General features: G+C 43.6%; 1 protein-coding gene across 1 annotated transcript; it reads left to right on the top strand.

Annotated features, from left to right (window-relative positions):
• Positions 1-6,318: 6,318 nt before the first annotated feature.
• On the top strand, positions 6,319-18,133 carry LOC141975257 (keratin, type II cytoskeletal 74-like). The gene is made up of 11 exons (XM_074935557.1): positions 6,319-6,625; positions 6,680-6,831; positions 8,509-8,720; positions 10,057-10,117; positions 11,301-11,396; positions 12,451-12,615; positions 13,218-13,343; positions 14,118-14,338; positions 14,887-14,915; positions 15,010-15,188; positions 18,029-18,133. The coding sequence occupies exons 1-11, from the start codon at positions 6,319-6,321 to the stop codon at positions 18,131-18,133; spliced, it is 1,653 nt and encodes a 550-aa protein (XP_074791658.1).
• The last annotated feature ends 377 nt before the right edge of the window (positions 18,134-18,510 follow it).

Here is an 18,510-nt window from a genome sequence, read left to right on the forward strand (position 1 = left end):
GGCATCCTAGCAGTGAAACTCCTTATTCTGTTGTCCCTCTCTGTGTGCTGTATTTCATGTACTTTTTATGTGTATAAAATTGTAACATCATTTTGCTGATTTTTAAAAGCTCTAAACTTCTGCTGTGCCTCCAATAAACTGCATGTCTAATTCATGCTTTGTCTCCGATTTTGTTTTTAACTAAATTTTTCAGAAGATTATGTCCATCGTATCTATTCCCCAAACTGAAAAGCTACCATTACTTGTCTTTGTATGTACTGTATGATTTTCAAAAGCACCTAAAAGTTAGGTATCCAACTGCCACTGAAACCCAATGGGTGGACTACATGTCCCATGAAACACCCTGGTCTGCCCTCTTATTGAGCTACAGCTGTGCAGCTATGGATACAATGCATTATGGGAGAGGTAGTCCAGCTAGGGAACTTTCCCCATAGAAGGAGAATGTGGGCAAGAGGCAGCCAAACTGTAGATTCATGGACTCATAAATTTCAAGGCCAGAAAGGATCATTGTGATCATCTCTTCTGACCTCCTGTAGAGTGCAGGACAGAGAACTTCCCAGAATAATTCATAGAGAAGATCTTGTAGAAAAACATCCAATCTTCATTTAAAAACTGTCATTGATGGAGAATCCACCACGACCATGGGTAAATTGTTGCAATGACTGATTGATTACTCTCATGGTTAGAAATGTACACCTTTATTTCCAGTCTGAATGTATCTAGCTTCAATTTGCAGCCATTGGATCACGTCGTACCTTTCTCCACTAAATTGAAGAGCCCGTCATTAATTATTTGTTCTCCATGTACATACTTATAGACATGTAGATACTTACGTAAATCCCAGGAGACATTGCTGCAGCATTTCCAAATTGTCAGGTTTTGGGTATGTTGTGATGAAAAGTTGAAATTTCCCCAGAAAAACAGTGTTGATGGAAAATTCTTACCCAGCCCTAACTGTGTGGTTGATTAACATTTCAAACTGCATGAGATTTGCCCATCTCTAAGTGCAACCTGCATTGCTACCCTCAGGGCCGGATTTCCAATTTGGCACAGTTGGCACCGGCGTGCTAGGGGCACCGTACCTCTCTAAAACTGGCTATAGGCAGGGGGGGCGCTGAAGATCATAGAATCATAGAATATCAGGGTTGGAAGGGACCTCAGGAGGTCATCTAGTCCAACCCCCTGCTCAAAGCAGGACCAATCCCCAATCAAATCATCCAAAGATGCTGTGCCTAGGGACGCATAAGGTGTAAATCCGGCCCTAGCTCCTTTTTGTATGTCCCTCTCCTATCTTGGCACTCGCCTGCAAATGCCACGTGGTCACTGGGTAAATACTAAATGAAGCAAGCAGTGGATGTAGGCCCTGACCTGACCAAATGAGCCAAGAGACATTTCAAATGCCTGTGCACAAAAAACACGCTGACAGAGAACTGAAGAGTGAGTTATTTAACAGGGGAACCATTTCAGAAAAAATTCAGGATAAGGGAGGCAAAGTGGTATCAGCATATAGACCATTCTATGCCATTATGTTTGTAAAGTAGGAGGGGAGGACCACAAACCAAGATCTGGAGGGGCAACTGCCTCCCCATGTCCCATAGCAAGTGGTGCCTCTGCTCACTAATATGAACTATATTTACCTTGGGCAAAATATAAAGGTAAATGAGGACTAAAGATGGGTGCTCCTCTGTATTGCTTTTGAGAAAATGACGCCGTATGGTCGACTATCTGGAGATTATTAAGTATCCCAATTCCAAATAGACTTTGTCTTGTCTCAAGGAGATTGGCACCTCCATACAGAGTTGAGAGAATAACTGATCTGACAGTTTGGTGGCAGCTCTGAAGAAATGAAATAAATAATACGTTCCGTTTGAAATTAATCTGAAATTTTTGGTGACTTGAGAAGGTCTGTTTCAGAGTGAGGATTCGAACCTGGGTTTCTCACATGCCACTAAAGGGTATTAACTAGTGGGGTAAGGGTAATAAGGAAGGGGAGGGGTAGTAGCAGCTGCACCACCACCGTCTCCTCCTCCCTCTCTGTTTTAGACTAGATGAAACTATTTGTGTCAAATTTGTGAATGGTTTCAGGTCAACCAAAACTGCATCTTTCGTTGAATAACCTATTTGTCTAAAATTTGTTGTCAGCTCTTCCTGCATCTACCATAGTCAGTGTGTCCTGAAAAGACCTAAGAGTCATATAAGGGGATAGATTTTATTCTGCGTAAATTCTTATACCGCCTTTCAGTAGTGCATTAGTCAACATGACTAACATCTGTCACACGTAGTTCGTTCTCTCTCTGATCCTCTCCCTCCTGGGGGATAATTGTGTGGTTTTGTTTTGAGAGGGGTTTGTTTGATAGATCTCTGTAATGAGAAGATTGACAAGTTGACGGGGCTGCAATAGGGAGACGAGATGGATTTGAGTCAGAGATGCTCAGTGCAAAGCAATCTTTGAAGCAATGGCCTTCAAATTACCTGTCATCAAAGTAGGTGTGGGGAGAACCGAAGGTTGGATTTCAGAGAGGCTTTGTGAGACAACTTAATGGAAACTTTCTGTTCCCTTTCCAAAGGAACCACTGAATCTGCCAAGCCTCAAAGCAGGGAGTGTCGCACCAGAACTGCTACCTAGCAATAATGTTAATCAAGAAGTCTGGGTATCCCTGATGTAATATTTTTGGGAAGATCGTCACAACTGAAAAGGATCTTAATATCTGGATTCAAAATTTGAAGCTAAACTACCATAGGAACACACTAGTGTCTCAGGCCAAAGTCTAAACTACCATTTACTTTGGTGTAACTGATGTCACTCAGGGGTGTGAATAATCCACACCCCTGAGCGATGTAAGTTACACCGACTTAAGTGCCGGTGTGGACGTGGCCTGAAATACTCATGGAGGGATAGTTATAGTGCTGCCGGGAGAGTTCTCCCTCCTCAGCATGGAGCGTCTTCACCAGACATGCTACAGGGTGCAGCTGCGCTGATGTAATGCTTATAGTGTAGATTAGCCCTCAGTGGGAACAGTGTTTAGGCTGGTTTCAGAGTAACAGCCGTGTTAGTCTGTATTCGCAAAAAGAAAAGGAGGACTTGTGGCACCTCAGAGACTAACCAATTTATTTGAGCATAAGCTCTCGTGAGCTACAGCTCACTTCATCGGATGCATACTGTGGAAAGTACAGAAGATCTTTTTATACACACAAACCATGAAAAAATGGGTGTTTACCACTACAAAAGGTTTTCTTTCCCCCCACACCCCACTTTCCTGCTGGTAATAGCTTATCTAAAGCGTTTAGGCTCCAATTCAGCAAAGCACTTAAAACATTTGCCTGACTTTAAGCAAGTTCTTGAGTCCATCCCTATTCAGCAGACGACTTCAGCTCATGCTTAACTCCTATGGAACTCAATGTGAGTCAAGCGCATGCTTTAAGTTTAGCCTGTACTTACATGTTTTGCTGAATAAGGATGGACTTAAGTAAATGCTTAAAAGCTTTGCTGAATCAAGACCAGTCTTACAACCTGGTATTCACATCGCACCAATGGTGAGGGGGAAAAAATCATACATGTACTGTAGTTCTTCAAAGATGCTAGTCAGCAAGGATACAGAACACAGGGAGGCAAATCAGAAAGTACATTAAAGAAAGATGTGGCTTCAGAATTTTACTAGTTCCGAGCACATGAGGATAAATAAATAGATGTAAAACACTATTAAAATGCATCCTTCAAAAACTGACCTTGCATAAACTTCAAAGCAGCAAATATTTCACACAGTACTCAGGGCTTTGATCACATGACTTCAAGCTGACTTTTATGAGAAAGCAGTTCAAACCCAGAAGCACTGCCTTCAGATGTTTCCTCTAATGTACCAGCAGAGCAATCTAAAACCAGAGGCTCATGAGGAAGGAATCAAATGTTGAACCATAGACTGGGAACTTGCAGCTCAGAGTGAAAAATGGCGTGAGTGTGACACGTGTAGAAAGATACAGTATACGTAGGCTTGGAATGATTCAATTTTTATTGGTGAATGTCAATAAACATTGATTTCCCTGCACACACACACAAACTGACAAAAATATTTCCATCAATAGTAATGAAAATATAGAGATAGGTGAAGTAAGCAAAGTGATATTGGAGAACTTATTGGAGTTTGATGTGAGGATGTTTACTTGGTATCATTTGACAGGCGATGGGGACAGTTTGTGTTTTCATGGTTATAAAGCTTTAACGTTTTGAATCTCAGTGGATACTGAGATTTGAATCTCAGTGGTCATTAAATAATTGTCTGAGCCCACCATTGTCTGACCTCCTCTTCATGTCCCACAACTCTGAACATGTACATTGATAAAACTGGAAAAAAATGCTTAAACTCCTTAAGTGCATGCAACTGTGAAAATTTAAATTGATAAAAATGTAAAAAAGCTTAAAAATAAACATCAATATTATCTGTTGAATTTTTTTTAAAAAAAACTGATTCTGCCAAGCCTAGGTATGAATTATGGGAGTAGAGACCCGGGCTCACGGAATGTAGAGAATTATATTCTAAAGGGAGCCTTTTGATCACTTTAGGTCTAGTTTGATGGCATGATACAGAGCTTGTTAGAGATAAAGGCCAGATGTTGTTTTTGATTCAAAGCCAGGGTGGTACCATTTCTACCGACTGCCCTCAATCTGTTTTCATAGTCAACACCCAAAAGTCCTATGCAACGATTGTGCCAGAACTCTAGTAGAAAAAACAAAGGTGTTTCTGAATTTTTCCCTTTCAAGTTACTGACGTGAGCTTCAGCTACTTAGGAATTCCCTTGATTATAATTACATTCAATACTTTTGAAGTTAATTTCATCCAGCTGATTAAGTTTGTATAGCAAGATCTACAGGACTGGAAAAATAATTACATTATCTAGATAGGATGTACAAACCTTCTGTGCATGTTTTTTTCCTTAATAACACGTCTTGGTTGCCTATACACACACCCATCGAAATGTTCAGAAAATTCAACGTCCCTTTAAGGATTTTAATTGAATGACACAAACCCTCTCATTAAAGAAATTTACAATAATTTAATATCAAAGGGGTGTGGCATGCAGAGCCAAGGAAAAAAATTCGTTTCAGATACAATTTTTCAACAGGTTTAAAATTTTTCATTCCATTTTGTGTATTGAGCTTCTCCAGAAATTACTTGCTTGAATTCTAGGAGTGTACCAGCCAATTTACATACAGATATTGAGACTGAAAAGGCACGCTTTGTCCCTGACAACTGCCACCCAGGCATGTAGTTTGACTATACACGCTTTGCTGGGTATGCCCAAAATTTTTTTCACGTGTCCTGCGTTGCATCCATAGAGGTGTAAGAGCAAGAGCTTATAACAATCCATTCAATACCCCACACTACTCTGCTTTGACATGAAGGATGCGCTCCTTCTCTCATGAGTTGATCATTGTACTGTTTGCCAGCAGCTGGGAATGGGCAGCAGGGGATGGATCACTTGATGAGGACCTGGTCTGTTCATTCCCTCTGGGGCACCTGGCATTGGCCACTGTTGGAAGACAGGATACAGGGCTAGATGGACCTTTGGGCTGACCCAGTCTAGCCATTCTTGTATTCTGATGTACTGTGCCTACCGGCAGAATCCAGCTGTTTGAGAGATCCTGAAAAATGGACCAGTAACATAGACCAGAACTCTGTCATGGTAGGCACTGCATTTGTAGAGCATCTAGCCCAGTGGAGTCTTGGTCCATGAATGGGACTCCTAGGAACTGTAAGAATAAACAATACCAAGAAGAACATTCTGCAGCCTGTTCTCTTATATCATTAAAAAAATAAACCTATGGTGAAACTCAGTGGTAAATAAGCCACAAGGAGTCCCTTGTGACTTGTTTGGCTAAACTATAATTAGACTTTAAGGAAGCAGATTAATTAATTAAAATATAAGTCCTGCAAGTGAAGCTTGCAAGCAAAGCATATATTTTAATTTCACATTTACTTCATGTGTAATAGAATGTTTGCTCTGTTTAGCCTCTTTATAAGCCATTTCTTGCTGCCAGGCAAACCAAACCCACAATCTATAAATTAATTTTATGCATCCCATGCAGCTCCTGAAACATATATAAGGTGAAGTTCCTTAACTCAATTCAAAGGAAAGCTCTTTCCTTCACTCTCTGCTCTTCTCTTGCACCTGACTGCTTTGCTGATACTGCTCCATTCTCACTCCAAGCAAGCCACCATGAATCGAATGTGTTTCTCGTCCAGTTCTCTTGGTGGAAGAAGGTGCTTCTCTTCGGCTTCTGCCGTTTATGGCCTCAGCGGAGGTAGAACCAGCTCAGGCTCCATGTCCTGGCCTGCCGGAAGAAGTGAAAGCGGGGGCTTTGGCAGCACAAGTCTCTTTGAGCTGGGTAGAAGTCAAAGAATTTCCTATGGTGGAGGCTATGGTCTTGGACACTGTGGTGCATATGGTGGTGGAGGGTATGGCAGCAGTGCGGGCTTTGGCAGCCATTTCGGTGTTGGCAGTGGTGCAGGTTATGGTAGCTATGTAGGCTATGGCAGTGGAGGCTACAGCAGTGGAGGCTACAGCAGTGGAGGCTATGGCAGCGGAGGCTACAGCAGCGGAGGCTACAGAGGTTCCTCTGGCTTCGGAGGTTACTCCCCCTACCAATTCGGGAGTGGCATACGTTATGGCGTCGGACATGCAGGTAGAAGTGACAGTATCCATGGGGTGTGCATCCATCCGGAACTGTTGAAGCCTCTCTCTGTGGGGGTTGACCCAGAAGAACATAAAATACGAGCACATGAGAAGGAGCAGATAAAATGTCTCAATGACCAGTTCGCCTGCTTCATTGACAAGGTGAGAGTATAAAGCACCTTTCTTTTTCTTGGTTCTAAAAAATGGAGATAAGACAGAGCTTCTTGGAGATCCAAGCTTTCCCAGAGGTCAGAGGTGTTCATCTTTGGTACATTTAGCTTAGCCTCTGATGGCCCATAAGGTGTAGGAAAAGTTGATATTAATCTGATAGGTTAATTTAGTTGATATTCCTTTCCTTCCTAGACAGAAGACTATCCAGGAAGCCACAGCATCTCTTAATGGTTCTCCGCTGAGAAAGAATCAATAGTAAAAAATTGATATATCGAATGCCACTCAGACATGATGGTGACGGTTAGCAGTATAAAATCCTAAAATAGAATAGGACCGGTGACCATTTCTATCAAAGCACAGTGTTTTAATGGTTTGTAACTAGGTATGTACCAGTAGCCCTCGCAGACAGAGGAGGAATGTTATGCTCTTAAGTAGCATATGTGCTATACTATGTGGAAATACACAGGGGTCTAACGAAAACAAAGTAGTTCTTTTTCAATGTCTGTGAATCTCACCCTGGTAACGTTGATTTAGTGTAGTTATTTTGAGGTTGGATGCATTGCAAATTTCATATTCATTATTATTGTTAAGGATACAATCAGCTGCATTAAAGTAACGTGAAAAGGAACAACAGTGACAGCAAACTAGGATTTCTTCTCTTTTGCTGCTTTGTGACATATGGTGAAGAAGGCCTAGGTTGTGTTTTTCAGCTTCTTTTCTTTTCCACGATGAACCTCAGCAATGTCAAGTCTTCTTTTCCCTGGGGTGTTTTTGGGAGCACTTTTTGAATGATTCAGTAAAGCGTAAGAGGAGCTTCTTTGTTCCTACCATTGAAAATCAAGAAGTGACTAAACCATGGTTTATGAGAATCTTCACAGGGAGAAAATAATCTAGCAGAGAAAGGCAGAACTAGAACCAATGGCTGGAAGCTGCCACCAGACAAATTCAAATTAGAAATCAGGTACCAATTTTTAAAAGTGAGGGCGATTAGCCATTGGCACAAATTATCACAGGAAGTGGTGAATTCTCCAACTCTAAATGTCTTTAAATCAAGATTGGATGCCTTTTGGGAAGATATACCTTCGTCAGACACAAGTATTGAGCTCAATCTAGGGGTAAGTGGGTGAAAGGCTATGGCCTGTGTTTTACAGGAGGTCAGATTCGATGTTCTAACGGTCCACTTTGGCTTGCAAATCCATGAATCTATGAAAAGGCCGAGTTGTTGCCTGCTTTTCTCTCCAGGGCTTTATTTAAAGAGGCATTACCCATAAAAATCACTTCCTCTCTCAGGCCAGGTCTACACTACAGGCCTATACTGGTATAGGTATGTTGTTCAGTATGTTGGCGGGAGAGCTTCTCCCGTTGACATAGCTATCACCTCTTGTGGAGGTGGATTAACTACACTGAGAGGAGAAGGTCTTCTGTCAGCATAACAATGTCTTCACTTAAGTGCTACAGCTGTGCCGATGCGGTGTTTTAAGTGTAGAACTGCCCTCAGTTAATAAGGTTTAACGTCTTTCATTGCTGCATCGTCATAATCCACCCATCGAGATTTCTAAGTGAAAGAAGGTTGCCAAACTCCTACCGTTCTAATGCTGAAGAAGAAAAATAAAGTCTTTGATGGAGGCTTTAGAAGAGTTAAAACAATATTGCATATTTGGCTTTCAGGTCCGCTGTCTTGAGCAGCAGAACAAGATGCTGGCAACCAAATGGGATCTCTTGCAGCAGCATGCTGTACCAGCAAGGAGAGACCTTGCACCTATTTTCGAGAATTACATCTGCCAACTGAAGAAACAGCTGGAATGTTTGTTACATGACAGGGCGAGACTAGAAGATGAAGAAAAGGCCGTCCAGGACTTGGTCCATGAGTACAAAAGCAAGTAAGTGAGACGGTGAAATGGATAAAAGCTGTATACTAGGGCTAAAGAACCATAGTGCATGCTAGAAAGGAAGTGAGAGATCTACTCACCCATATTTCGGTCAAGAAAATCTAAATCCCAAGCCCTCCTTTCCTCTTATGTTTCTGCATTCATCAGCTATTCTCCAATATCAGAGCTACAAGCTCACCTATTTCCACCTCATCTTCAGATCCTTTACCAGATCTTAAAGCCATTTTTGACTTGAACTTTCACTGCTGCTGCCAACCCCACAAAAACTTCAGCCTGTGTCATTTCCTCGGTATACCTTCCTCCTTAGTGTCACATCATTCATCCTACCTCCCAGCAGGTATCTGGGTTGCAGGTATTATTATTATTGTGCTAGAGCTGCCTAGGTCACAGATCGATACCCTATTCTGTTCAAATACAGAAGCTGGGAATGGGCAACAGGGGATGGATCACTTCATGATTACCTGTTCTGTTCATTCTCTCTGAAGCACCTGGCACTGGCCACTATCGGAAGACAGGATACTGGGCTAGATGGACCTTTGGTCTGACCCAGTATGGCCGTCCTTATGTTTTTATGTTCTTAAAAAGATGATTGCTGCCCCAAAGATCTTACCATCTAGGTGTCTCAGCTCTAGCTGCTCACTGGTGAGACACTAACAAGGAACACCGGGTTCTTTAACTTGTTTAGTGATGGTTTTTTTAGTCTTTACTTCTTTGTTGCTATGGGTGAAAATCACGCCTGTGCAGAGGGCCAGCGCAAACCCTGCATGTGATTTATGTCTTAGAACCATAGAATATCAGGGTTGGAAGGGATCTCAGGAGGTCATCTAGTCCAACCCCCTGCTCAAAGCAGGACCAATCCCCAACTAAATCATCCCAGCCAGGGGTTGATTCAGGTCTTGTTTCAGGCTGGGATTTTCAAAAAGGATTAAGGAGATGAGGCCTTTGGAAATCTAACATAAGTGCTCAAACTAAAGCACAAATGGGCCTCCCAGTACTAACTTACATGGAAGTAGGAAGACAAAGAGAAGTTCAAACCCATGACAATGTAGAAGACCACCTCACAGATTTATACAGCTTTCCATTTGTAAATGTTGGGCTTGATTCACCTCTGTGTTACTCTGGTTTGACATCAGTGTAACTCCACTGAAATTATTGAAGTTAGACTATTGGGAAACTGTAGGAACACATTGAGGCCGGATCAGTATTTTTGTCAGAAACAATCATATAAAAAAATGAGCGGGGTAGGGCTTTGTTTGTATCGCACTTCCTGTCTTTGCTAGTGGCTTAGGTGGCAGAGACAAACTTTGGCTCTCCTTTCTTCTCATAGATATGAAGAGGAAATCAACAAACGCACGCATGCAGAGAATGAGTTTGTGGTGCTCAAGAAGGTAAGTCAGGCTATGAAAGCGTGAAACAAGACAAAATTAGCTGTTTTGGGTGTTTCACTTTAAATTCAGTGCTAGACCAAATCCTCAACCAGTGGAAATGGTTGTATTTCAATGGAATTATGCCAATTTAAATCCGCTGAGTCACTGATCTGCAACAGGATTTAATAACATACTGAATGGAAAGTTTTTTTAAATCATTATACTTGGGGAAATGAATGGGCAAACCTTGCCCTAATGTTCTCCTCACACCTCCTCTTGATGGAGAACAATTGGCGCTGGGGTAAAAAAGGAAGTATATTTTAAGCATCAAGGGAAAACTATCCATTTTTCTTGCTTGCTTCCACTTTGGAATCAGCACGTGACAAATCATATTTTCATGTTTTGGACAATCGCTAATCAGCACTGGGTTTTATTAAATCCCGTGTAGGTATACTTTGCCCTGTCTCAGTGCAGAGGGATGAACTACTAGATGACCTTTGGGGACCTTTCCAGCCCTACATTTCTATAAACCATGGGATAGAGCTGAACTCTGGCCTTAAAGGCCCAACAGAGACTCCTCTTGAGGAGGGAAGTTCTTTGCTGCCATAAATTCAGAGCTGGCAGCTTCTATGTCAGCTTGTCCCTCCCCATGTCCTGGCATGACCGGGGAAAGAAGACTGGGGATGGTAGAGCAGAACTCACCCAGATAGATTCTCTGACCATGGTGGGTGCCTGAGCAGTCAATGGGCTCCCCTAAGTGATGCAGGGGCTTGGGTGTCACCGAAGCAGGTGCCATAATAATCCCCTGGTGGCATTCCTTAAGGGGCTCAGACGCAAGAAAGAAGAGAGCCTGTAGTTCTTATCTACACCAAAGTGTAAAAGGGCCATAATATGGCAATGAATTACATTTACACTCGATATAAGGACCCTTTATATGGCCACATTGGTGTAAAGTCGCCTTCGTGTGACCAGGCCAATACTGTTTGTAAAAAAAAAACAAAAAAAAAAACATCATCTTTCCATGGATTTGGAAGATATTTAGTTTTCCCCCTATAAGACGTCAGAGGATCGTGAGGAAGCCTCACCTCTGAGACATCCTGCTCCAAAAGCCTGACCCGAAGACGACTGTGGGCGTTGCTGCTGTTGCTATGTTTCTCAGTGTTTGGGTCAGCACCCTTTCTCATTGCCTGGGGCTGCTTTTCAGGATGTGGACTCTGTCTTCATGACCAAGGAGGAGCTGGAGTCCAAGTTGCTGCAGCTGAGGCAACACTTTGAGTTCCTGAAATGCATCTTCGTTGAGGTAGGTATTCTGCCCATTCTCGCCACTTTAATGTTGCGTTGGGACCAATAGCCATCAATGACTTTTCTGAAACTGCATTAAGGAGTTATTAAGATGAAGCCTAATGCAGGCAAAATAATTGTCTTTATAAAATTTCTCACCCTGTGGCCACTCCTAGAAAACATTATAAATCACTTTATATACAAGATATTTCTTTATAAATAAGAATGATTATGTTTAAAAAAATGCCACACGCTTTCAGACAAGCCTGGAGACAACGGGACAGACGGCCTTGCCAACATCTGGTTGGGAAATTGGGTTTATTTTTGCATGGAAAATTTTGACTTTTCATTGAAACAGTGGAAACCAGACAACGCTCAGCCAAAAACAGTCAAACTGAAAAAGGTTTGGAGGAAAACTTCTGAAAACATTCAGATTTTCAGTGTTCCAACAAATATATATATGGGAAACAGCTACTCTCTGTTAAAAAAAGTTTGTTTAGCCAGGAACCCAATTTTCAGTCAGAAAAAAGTTTTGTCTGAAAATGTTCAATCAGCCCCGGCCTTGGACATTGTGTCTTCGTTTACCCTTGTGCATAGTGAGTTTGAATCACGAGGGTAGCATTTTACACCCAGTTTCCATTTACTTTAACTAAATGATGATACGAGGTGAACAGTAGCAGTGTTTCAGGCCCAATGCTGCTGCCTTATAAAGCTCAAAGTCTAAAGAATGGCAAAATAAATGGTACTTTATAGTAGCAATATTGTTTGGTAAAACTCTACATTGGGATTTCTCCATCCTTCATCAGAAAGTCACACTGTGGCAGATAGGTTCCATCCGCTAGTCCTCAAACCCTGCAGTAGCTGGAAACAGACCAGCTACCGGGGTAACTCAAGCCTTACTTCTGGGTTAAGGGAAAACTCTTTTCTTTGCGGCTTTACTTACAGGGTCAGAATTTGGCCAAATAAATGAGTGGCATGCTTCTTGATAGAACATGTGGCAGTGTGGATGAGGGGATCTGTATGTGAAGGGGCTCTAACGTTAATACCTGACTGAGACTTTATTCAACTTGCAGGAGCGAGCTCAGCTAGATGGCCAACTCTGCGATACCGCTGTTGTTTTGGAAATGGACAACAACCGAGATCTGGACCTCAGTGGCATTATCCAGAGTGTTAAATGCTGTTATGAGGAGATTGCTCAAAAGAGCAAAGGAGAAGCTGAGACATTCTACCAAACTAGAGTGAGTAATCACAAAGCTATAGTGTATGGAGATGAAGCCGTAATTTTGTCACTCTAATACTTCCACAAAATCATGAGCATGGGATAATTTCTTTCTCCTGAAGGTATGATACATACTGAAAAAAACATCTTCACTCTGCTCAGTTGCAGTGACACATCTTCTGAAGATGTGATTCACATGGAACATCCACCTCTACAATCTGCTCAATAGCTAGAAGTGGAATATTTATGAAAAATAATCCACAACGTCTATCATTTTAGTACAACGCAATGATCGATAATTGGGATGCTCTTTCCCAACCTTTATATTTCATTAATTATTATTATTATTATTTATTATTATTATTATTAAGTCTCAGTTATGGATCGACTCCATTATACGAAAACAAAAAGACAGTCCTGGTCTCGAAGAGTGTACAGTCTAAGTTACTTAACTTTGGGCCCATCTATGAATTCCAGATGACGCCTTGCCTTGTTTATACTGATATCACAGCTGTGTATTTTCCCATGAGCAGAGGTTTCTAGGAGAATCAAAACAGCTGCCGCCTATCTAGGAATGGATGATATTTAATTTATAGCAATCACTTTATTTCTGAATACTAGCTTGAGGAGCTAAGCACCAACAGAGGCAGATTCTGCGATGACCTGAAAAATATCCAGGGTGAAATAGCAGAGCTGAAACGGCTGGTCCACTCACTGCAGGGCGAGACTGATAAAGTGAAGAAAGAGGTAGGACAGATTTGTTTGTTTGTTTGCTTTCTCCTGTATTGATTGCTCTTGTCTCGGTGTAAAATTCACAGCTGTTCGGAGGAATAGCACAAGATCTATGGGCCGATTAAGTGTCAATTCAGAATAATCCCTTACGGTTGACCCTCTGCACAGGAGTGAATTTCAACTTTGGCAAGTCTATATGGGGCCAGGAATCAGCTGGCAGAGTTCAGCATAGCTCCACTGACTTGAGTGGAGTTAAACCCCTTGATACGAGCAGAGGATCTAACCCTTGGACCCTGATCTAAAATCCAATAGCAATATGACTGGTATATACTCACCTGCTCTGTTAGCTATTTGAAACCTGAGCTTTACTTTACTTTACTTACTTACCATTTACTTGTGATAGGTCACACAAGATGCTTGGTGTTGTTTATTACTGGTATCTCAGAGGTACCCTGAGGGGCCTAACTGGGAATCGGGACACCATTGTTTCAGGCAGAGTGCTTAGCATCTTCAGGTTTCTGGTGCTACTGCTCACAGACTGTGACCTGAAAGCCGGCGTTGCATGAATGCTCAAGTTTGCAAGCTTAACGTTGGCGTTCATTGCTAGGAACCCTTGATCTCGCAAGAGTAGGCTGCAGATGAAAAAAGACAGGTGGGGGAAGCCCATGTGAAATGGATCTATTTCAATATTCGAATGGGTATTTGGAAAAGAGGTTTGCAGTATGGTCTTAACTCTGATGAAGAGCTGCACAATGACCCTTTGGTTTCCCCCCTCGCACCCCTTCACAGATTGCCTGCCTGCAGACGGCCATTGCTGACGCTGAGCAGCGAGGCGACTGTGCCCTCAAAGACGCCAGGGAGAAGCACATTGATTTGCAGAACGCCTTGCAGCAGGCCAAGGACAAACTGGCATGCATGCTGCGGGACTACCACGAGCTGCTCAATGTCAAGCTGGCCTTGGATATTGAGATAGCTACCTACAGAACATTGCTGGAAGGAGAAGAAACCAGGTAAGTGCATCATATGTGCTGTGGCGTGGTAACATTTCAAGTAGCCCCAGTAGCGTTTGACGGGAACAAAGTTAATGTAATAAGTAAGAAAGAGAATGAAAAATATTGCAACATCTGGATTCAGGACACTGTCTGATTTATGGGGGAAGAGTTTGTCTAAGAGAAGGAGATGAGTTCTTTAAAGGTAGTAGGGGTAACATTTTCAATCTAAGCTATTTAGGAGCTTAAGCCCCATTTTCAAAAGTGAGGTAGGCACTTAAGAGTCTAAGCCCCGTTGACTTTCAATGACCTTTAGGCTCCTAAGGCTGGAATTTTCAAAGAAGCTTAAAAGACTTGAGGCACCCAATTCCCACTGAATTTCAATGGGATTTTGGTGCCTAAATACCTGGAGGTCCTTGGAAAATCCCAGTCTAGGTCACGTTTGAAAATAGGATTTAAGACCCCTAATTATCCAGGTATGCTTGAAAATTTACCTGAGGTCTCATTGGCTACAGGTTTCTAAATGCATATGAAGTCATTTACCTGTATTGTTTTTCTTTCCTTAACAGGATATGTACAGGGCACCCCACGAATGTTGGTAAGTAAACTGAGGATTCACCTTGTTTTTGTCAGATTTCTTTAAGAGCTTCAAAGCTGCTGTTTAAGTGACTGAAAATCTCGTTTTCTCCCAGCTGTGGTCAGTGGTGGCCATACCATCGGGGATTGCCGAGCCGGATTTGGAAGTGTTTGCGGACCTCTAAAGGGAGGATTCAACTCTGGAATTGGAATATTTTCCTCCAGTGATGGATTCAGCTCCAGAAGTGCAGAAGGCATCTCCAGGATGGGAGGGGGCTATGGCACCAGGAGTGCCGTCAGCTCTTCAGGAAGGGGATATAGTTCTGGAGGAATAGGTAGTAGTGGAATTGGGTATAGCTTGGGAGGATTCAGCTCTGGAAGTGGGGGATACAGCTACCGACGTGTGCTCAGCTCTGGCTTTGCAAGTTCCGGGAGTGTTGGCAGTCACATGGGTGGAGTGAGGAGCTCCGGGAGTGCAAGCGCTGGAGGTGATGTGGGGTACCACTCCTCGGGTGGAGTCAGTTCTGTGGGTGGAGTTTGCAGCTCTGGAGATGTAGTAGGGAGCTCTGGAGGTTCAAGTGGAGTTCATTCTTCAGGGGAACATTATAGCTCTGGAGGTGTAGGAAGCTCTGGAGGTGTAGGCAGCTCTAGTGGTGGAGTTTATAGTAGTGGAGGTGTAGGCAGCTCTGGAGGTGTTGGCAGCTCTAGTGGTGGAGTTTATAGCTCTGGAGGTGTAGGCAGCTCTAGTGGTGGAGTTTATAGTAGTGGAGGTGTAGGCAGCTCTGGAGGTGTAGGCAGCTCTGGAGGTGTAGGCAGCTCTAGTGGTGGAGTTTATAGCAGTGGAGGTGTAGGCAGCTCTGGAGGTGTTGGCAGCTCTAGTGGTGGAGTTTATAGCTCTGGAGGTGTAGGCAGCTCTGGAGGTGTAGGCAGCTCTAGTGGTGGAGTTTATAGCTCTGGAGGTGTAGGCAGCTCTGGAGGTGTTGGCAGCTCTAGTGGTGGAGTTTATAGCTCTGGAGGTGTAGGCAGCTCTGGAGGTGTAGGCAGCTCTGGAGGTGTTGGCAGCTCTAGTGGTGGAGTTTATAGCTCTGGAGGTGTAGGCAGCTCTAGTGGTGGAGTTTATAGCTCTGGAGGTGTAGGCAGCTCTAGTGGTGGAGTTTATAGCTCTGGAGGTGTAGGCAGCTCTGGTGGTGGAGTTTATAGCTCTGGAGGTCTAGGCAGCAGTGGAAGTGGAGGTGCTTACAGCTCAGGTACGCGCATGGTATCCATCAGCTCTTCAAGCAGAAGGATCATCCGATAAAAGTCCAAACGCAAAAGTCTCCTTTGCTGGAATGAAAAATATTTCCTGCCTTCTGACAGCCACATGAATCACAAAATCTGTCATTGACAATAACCATACAGTAAAGAAAAGCCTGTGTCCAATGCAATTCGTATGATCCGAAACCACGTTCTTCTGAATGCCCCTTTTAGAGAAGCTTTACGCAGTGTTAATCCTAGTGGTTTATACTATCTTTTTGGTTCAGTGAGTCTGTGGCTGTCTATAGGCATTATCTTGGCTATTAAACCAGTCTCTTTTGCCTGATAATTTTGCCCTTCTCACTCTGGGTTTTCTTGCATTAGCTGCACTCGGGATCACATAGCATTAGGACCCAGAATTTTCCTCATCCCATGGTGAAGCATTTCAGACAGGGAAGCAGTGCATTAACCGTTCAAGACCAGACTGCAGATATCACTTGGCTTCTCTTATGACACCAGGAATCAGATTGATTTTTATTTTATTTTTTGGGTGAGGGTTAGCTGGTTTTGATCAGGTTGCATAATCGCTGCCATTACATTTGCTACATCCACGCAGTGACATTTGCTAAAACTCATTGTAATTACACCAGCGATAAGCATTGTCCGTGATTCGTCTGCTGTTAAATGTCTGTGTTATTATTCCTGAGTATACATTGGATGGAAAGGTCTTGTGCTTTTTCTGTATATACAGTTGGAACACCGTTGACTGTCCTTTGCTTATTATCGAGCACTCTAAACTCTCTGCTGTATCTCCAATAAACTGAATGCATAATTCAAGCTTTGTTTCTCAAGGGTTGTTTTTTCTTCCCCTCTGAGGTTTCAAAATACGTTAATAGTTGCTCATGGCCATACAGAAAATCCCAAATGGGTTGTTTTGTAAATAGGACAAAACATTTTCAAGAGCACCTCAGACTAAGGAGTCTGACTTCCGGCGAGACTTTGGAGAAGATTTTCAGAGACACCCATTAAAAGCTAATGGGCGTTACATGTCTCTTAGAAAATCTCCCCCCAGATCCTAAGGCCCAGATCCACAAGAGGACTTGAACATTGCAATGCCTAACTTCTAGGTACCTAGAAAATCACTGGAACCACATGATCCACAAAGCCCGAGTGAGGTGCCCAGCTCCCTATACAATGAATGAGCTAGGCGCCTAGGACCAGGAGTCACAAAAGCCAGCATGCTAGGCCGGGAGTTGCCTAAGCTAGCCAATGGGCGATGCCAACCAGAGGGATATGTCCTAAGCCCTGCCCCTCTCTCAGAGATAGGCAACTATGTCCAGGCTGCAGGGAGGCGCCTGTCTCTGCTCGTGAGTCACAAAGGGGAACCCGTCTCCTGGAATCAGGCATCTAGGTCATTTCTTGCAAGATGGAGTTAGGCACCTGCTCAATTCCACTCAACTGGGATCTGGGAGAGCCTGGTTCAAGTCTCCCCTCTGGCTGATGAGGAGAGAGGATTTGTGGAGGGACCTAGTGCCTGCCAGAGAGGCCAGGCTTTGGGATATTCTGAGCTGGGTGCTTCTCAATCTCTCTTGTTGAAGATGTTCCGCTTTAATTGAATCATTAATGAGGCCAGAAAATGAGGGAGAAAAACTCCATATAGCCCAGGGCACTCAACCAACCTGGGGAAGAGCCCTCTTCCAGTGCCTTCTCTTCAACAAGCAGAGACCCTTGCCTGATGATACAGGGGTGGGCAGAATGAGGGCAACCAGCTTCAGCAGTGTTGCTTAGCATGCTCAGTACAAGCCAAGTAGCAAATCTGGGGCGGAGGGAGGGGCGGGCACATGCCTCCCATGCCACACCTCTGAGAGGTGGGACTTGAACCACAGTTCTCCCACATCCTAGGTAAGTACCCTGTCCACTGGACTGAAGGAGGCCTCATCTGCCATCACCTGTTTTGTCTGGACCCCTGAGCACGCCTACAAGATCAAGATGAAATACGTGAGGTAGGCATTCCTCCACCTATCTTCCCCTGGTTTGTGAATCACGAGGGAGAGGGCCCTAGAGCCCAGGCTCCAGCCTATGCCTGGATGTCTGCTCTGCAATTTTATAGCCATGCAGCCTGCACCCTGCTAGGCTGACATGGGCCAGCCGTGGGTGTTTTATTACAGTGTAGACATACCCACTGTGTCTACACTGCTGGGTGCGCCCACATCCTGGCTCCCAGGCATGAGAACAGAAGCCAAGCAAGCCCACCCCAACAGTCCACCCTGCAGGGTCGTATATGCACCAAATGCCGCTCCCCCCGAATCCACACTGGCACACCTGGTGCACAGGCATGGTGCTATGATTGCTGGGGGCGTATCCCAGGATTCTTTGCACCACAG

The sequence above is a fragment of the Natator depressus genome, chromosome 20 (assembly GCF_965152275.1).
Source record: "Natator depressus isolate rNatDep1 chromosome 20, rNatDep2.hap1, whole genome shotgun sequence".
Lineage (NCBI taxonomy): Eukaryota > Metazoa > Chordata > Testudines > Cheloniidae > Natator > Natator depressus.